The sequence below is a fragment of the Neomonachus schauinslandi genome, chromosome 5, assembly GCF_002201575.2.
Source record: "Neomonachus schauinslandi chromosome 5, ASM220157v2, whole genome shotgun sequence".
NCBI classification, from domain to species: Eukaryota; Metazoa; Chordata; class Mammalia; order Carnivora; family Phocidae; genus Neomonachus; species Neomonachus schauinslandi.
The window spans coordinates 175,408,103-175,413,060 of record NC_058407.1 but is presented as its reverse complement, the minus strand read 5'-3'; the positions used below and the strand labels follow the sequence as shown (position 1 = coordinate 175,413,060).

Here is a 4,958-nt window from a genome sequence, read left to right as displayed (position 1 = left end):
GGTCCAGACACACTCCCATGACCACACGCAGCCCCTCTGTCCGTCACCAGAGGCTCAGAGAGGGCGGGGCCTGAGCCGGTCAGCAGACGGGGGGGACTGCAAACCCATCTCTGCACCAGGCAGCCGCACTCCCTGTCCCACATCACACCCTGACCCCGAGCCCCGAGTCCCCGGCTGAGATACCCCAGCACCCCGTAAACACAGCAGGAGCTCTGTGGGTACCCCAACATACTCAGCCAGGGACCCCACCTGCCACCAGGCTGGGGGGCGTTGGTGATGTGCCGCTGGGGACTGCCACAATGGGCCCCCACAGTGGCTGGAAACAGCACAGAGACAAATGGGGGGACTGAGGCCCACAGGAGAAGTTCCTCTCCCGGGGCACCCGAGCGAGGGCAGTGCAGGGCAGGGACTCGGGGTGAGCTGCGGCGAGGCTGCTCCCCTTTGGCCTTGGCTGCCCCCACTGTGCCCTCTCTCCACCAGACGTGGGGAAGGGCGGTGAGCCCCACGCCCTGCTGGCAGCAGGCCCGGGACTTGGAGTCCTTCTCCGTCCCAGGGCACAGCTCACCTCCGCCCCAAGGCCAAGGTCACAGATCTCAAGTTTGGAGATCCCCACTTGGGGCCAGCTCCTGAGGGCAGTTGGCACAGACCCGCTCTGTCCCCAGCTCCCGTCGTGCAGCCAGGCCGGGAAGCAGCTCCAATGCCCACCTCAGAGGGTCCGGGCCAGTCCAGAGAGGGTCAGCGCCTGCTCAAGGCCACGGGAACGTCTACACCGGTGTATAACTGGAAGCTGGCCAGGACCTCCAGGCCAGGCGCCAGGCTGCCTGGGAGCGCGTGGTGAACAGGAGAGGGAGCCCAGGCCATCACGTGGTCACTTTCTTTATTGTGGTGGCTCAGACCCCATGGGGAGGGGTGCAGGTCCCCACCCCCATGTTCCCACTCCCACGGTGCCCACCCTGCCCGAGCCAAGGGCACAGGTCCTGCAGCCAGCCAGGCGGCTCACTCGGGGGTCCTGCTTTTGCTCCTCAGGGACCAGACCCTGGACAAGCTGAACTTGGACTTCTTCTTCTGGTCCCCGCTGCTTTTCTGGAGGTCTGGGGGGGGTGGACACTGAGGACACTCGCCACCTCTCGGCCACTGTCCCTGCCACATATATCCCTCCCGCCCTCCCGTCGAAGCCCTCCCTGGGCCCCAGAGCCTGGAGGAAGCCGGGTCCCGACAGCAGCCCTGACCCTCTGCCCTCCCCCGTGGGAACCGCCTCGGTGCCTGCCGTTAGGGCACCCGCCGGCCCAGGGACCCCCTCACCCTGACTACACGGTCAGGGGCTGCCTCTCGGCCCCACCGAATGACGGGAAGCTTGCTCCCTTGGCGTGAGCCTTCCTGTCCTCGGGCTGCATCTGCCCTAGGGCCCCCGCCCCTCCCACCTCTGCCTCGGCCCTCCCATTACCCAGACTCTGGATCATGTTCTGTAGCATCTCGTCCTCCTCTTGCTCTCTGAAACAAGAGCCGGGCGGCAGTGAGCGGCCTGCCCGCGGGGACTCACAGCCGCGCCCCCAGCCCATCTGACACCGAGGCAGTGCCTGCCCTCTCTGGGCCCGGACCCTTGTCGGTGGCACGGGGACACGAGGGCCCTGGGAGGACCTGGACCAGGGCTCTCTCAGCTCACTTAACCCGTTCAACAAACTTGGCCACAAACCCTGTGGCCTTGACGGGTCCCTCATTTACACACGGGGACAGGGACGCCGGGGATGGTCACAAAGCCGGCGGCCCAGTGCAGCTCCAGGAGACACAGGTGGCTGGGGGTATTTAAGGAAAAATAAAATCTGAAGTTCTGTTCCCCTGTTGCATGGGTCACAGTGAGCCACTTGCATCACGGAATGTTCTAGCAGCAGGTGCTGACCCCTGACGGGTCAGGGACACGGGGCTCGAGGGCTTTGTCCGGGACAACCTCTAAGGCAGGCTGCCTGGCTGGGTCTGCCCTTGGCCTCAGGGCCCCCGCAGAATGCACACGGGGGAGCGGGGGGTTCTCGCTCCTCTGTGCTGACGGCGGAGACAGGCTGTGCGCACGAGGTGACCAGCCAAGGCCCGGCCTGGGGAGCCGGGGTTCTGGCACGCCCTCACCTGAGGCGGTCCTCCTCCAGGAAGTCCACGATGTGGCTCCGGTCCTCCACCGTGCTGATATACTGGTGCAGCAGATCCTCCTCGCGCTGCTGGTCCTTGAGGGACTTCAGACCCTCTGCAGGGACAGCCCGCCTTCAGCAGCAGCCCTGCCGCCCCACCCTGCTCAGGGACACAGCGTCCCCAGAGGTGGGGGAAGGGTCTCGGGGGCAGTGGGGGCAGTGGGCACAGGGTCTGCCCATCTGCCAACGCTGGATGGACGGATGGACGGGTGGATGGGTGGGTGAACGAACGACTGAATGAGTGACTGAGTGGAAGAACGGCCAGATCGGACCCCGAGCGCCACTGGCCCCATCGCACAGCAGGAAGGCAGAGGGGGACTGCCAGGCCCTCAGCCCCACCACCCACAACACCCACAGGCCGTGCTGGTCAGGCCCTACTGCCTGCAGTCCCCGCTCTGCAAGCACAGAGAGGCTGAGTGCCCCAGCCAAGGACACACAGCCTGGAGGGGAGACGTGAGACTTGACCCTGGGCAAGCGTCAGCCTCTCCCAAGGGTGGCCGCCCAGGCGGCCAGCGGGAGGAGAGCCTGCACCCACGCCACCCCCGGGGCTGAGCGCCTCCCTCCCCCGGCCGCGGTTCCCCCGGGGTGGGCGGGACGCACTGGGCTTGGCCATCAGCTGACGCAGCTCCCCCTCCAGGTCCAACTGCTGCTCCACCAGGCGCTGGTCCCTGGCCCTGCCGAGGTGACGCAGGCGTGAGGCCCGGCCCCCTGGCTGGCCTCCCCCATGCCTGAGCCCGGCGGGCGCCAAGAGGAGGCGGCCGTCCAGGAGAGGGCCCTCCGGGCAGAGGTGGAGCAGCTGGACCCCTCACTTGTGCATCAGCTCCGACTCCTGCCGCAGCAGTAGCTGCTTCTCGTGGATGAGCTGGAACCACTCCACCATGAGGGTGTCCTCGGAGGCATCTGCGGAGAGGGGGCGCCAGGATGGGTCAGGCCAGTGTGGCCCCAGGGGGAAGCTGGCTGAGGCCGGGCCGGGGCACTGGGCAGGGCGTCGGCTCACCCCCCTCGGCGGCGCGAAGACGCTTCTCCAGCTCCACGCCCCTGAGCTCCAGGGCATCCAGCTGGCTCTCGATGTTCTGCATGTGCCTCTGGATCTCTTCCGGGGGCATGTAGTCAGGGTGCAGCTGGGGACGAAGGGCCGGTGAGGGGCCATGGGAGATGCCGGCCATGCCCCAGAAGGCTGCGCTCCCAGCACACCTGCACCCTGGCCTACTCACCCTGGCACGGTTGGTCACTGCCTTGCCGGGTGGAGCGGGGACACCAGCCGAGCCCAAGGGCCTCCCTGCTGAAGGCGAGACGAGTCTCCTGGGCCTGGGGGCATCAGGCCCAAAGCTGCGCCGATCCCACCCCACCTGCCCGGCAGCCCTGCCCCCCCCCCCAGCAGTGCCCCGCTGGTGCCCAAAGCCAAAGCTCACAGACAGATCCAGGCACCATTCCCACCGGCCTCCATGCCCCCTGTCAGCAGCCCGGGCACCCCAAGAGCAAACACTCCACCATCACCAGGTAGATAGGAGCAGGGAACCCTGTCCGGTCCTCCCTTCCCTACTGGTGAGCAAGGGTTCAGGGATGGGGTCCTCCAGGTCCCCCGCCCCAGCCCAAGCCAAGCCTGGCCACCCGCGGGTGCTCCCCTGCGTGCCTTCCCTCCGCTCTGAGCCCCGTAAGCTCCTCATCCTCCTGCAAACCCCACCAGACGCCCCCTCCTCAGATGAGCCCCTTCGTCTCCAGCCCAGCTAGAAATGGGGGCTGGGGTCTCGGGGCTGACCTGGTTTGCCCTGAGCAGAGAGCTTCCCTTTCTCCTCTTCCTTCCAGCTCTGCGCTGGGACTTCCTGCCCCGAGGGCTCAGAACGAAGCCAGTTGGCAGAAACGTCCAGGCTGGCAGAGACGGCCAGCTTCCTGCGGCGGGATGGGGACAGGGACGGGGAGGCGGCTGCCCAGGGGCAGGGGACAGGGCCACATGTCAAGCTGGCAGATCTGGTGTCCTCCCCCCAACTGCTTCCCTGAGTGGGGGCCACCGGCCAGCACAGGGTCAGTCCTCACAGCCCCATGCCCACGTCCGCCCAGGGAAGGCCAGCGTCTGCATCCTCGACAACACAGGGGCAAACGAGTCCAGTGGGCCGGAGACCGGCTCAAGGCCACGCAGGAAGTGACGTGAGGGCTGGACATGGGTCCGGGGGTGGCACTCACACGCACATGCTAGTGTAAAGGCACACTCATGCACACACACTCACGCCCAGGCTGCCACCCCGGACACCAGCCCCTCCAGCACCACGGGGCCGCGTTCCCGGGCTGGGCATCTGGAGCCCCCGGGTTCCCACCCAGCATTACCTGAGGGGCTGGGCCCGGGGCTAGCCATGCCCGCTGTCCTGTCAGGCCGAAGAGGGGTCGGGGGGACGTGGACGGGCCCCTCGGAGCTCCCACGGACCTTCCCAGGTGCCTCACCCATCCGAGGCTCTGCCAGGACCCTAGACAGAGGGCAGGAGGTCAGCCAAGGGAAGGACGGGCTGCCCCCACACCCAGGTGCAGACAACCTAAGGCAGAAAAGGAGCTCATGGTGCCTGACTGGCGGTGACCCTCCTACAACACAGGTGTGTGTTCCTGCGAGTGCTCACCTCTGTGGGTGTGAGCACCAGCTCAGGTCCTCACAGCTGGTGCAGGACCACGTCCGCTGCCCGCCCCCGGCCACGCACTGCTACGGTGCACACAGGGCGGCCGGTGTGATTGCCCCCCATCACTCAGGTGGTGTGACTGCCCCCCATCAATCACTCGGGCGGTGTGACTGCCCCC

General features: G+C 67.2%; 1 protein-coding gene across 2 annotated transcripts in view; it reads right to left on the bottom strand.

Annotated features, from left to right (window-relative positions):
* Positions 1–863: 863 nt before the first annotated feature.
* Positions 864–4,958, bottom strand: part of MICALL2 (MICAL like 2) — a 20,009-nt gene continuing 15,914 nt past the window's right edge. The window contains exons 9-17 of one of the 2 annotated variants that reach the window (XM_044915189.1): positions 4,500–4,636; positions 3,937–4,101; positions 3,392–3,456; positions 3,175–3,298; positions 2,987–3,077; positions 2,778–2,851; positions 2,119–2,233; positions 1,445–1,491; positions 864–1,091 (exon numbers count right to left, since the gene is read on the bottom strand). In XM_044915189.1, the coding sequence (XP_044771124.1) occupies positions 997–1,091; positions 1,445–1,491; positions 2,119–2,233; positions 2,778–2,851; positions 2,987–3,077; positions 3,175–3,298; positions 3,392–3,456; positions 3,937–4,101; positions 4,500–4,636 (913 nt within the window). In that variant the 3' untranslated portion in view covers positions 864–996. Of the gene's footprint in view, positions 1,092–1,444; positions 1,492–2,118; positions 2,234–2,777; positions 2,852–2,986; positions 3,078–3,174; positions 3,299–3,391; positions 3,460–3,936; positions 4,102–4,499; positions 4,637–4,958 lie in introns of both variants that reach the window. The other variant, XM_044915188.1, reaches the window with a different exon arrangement.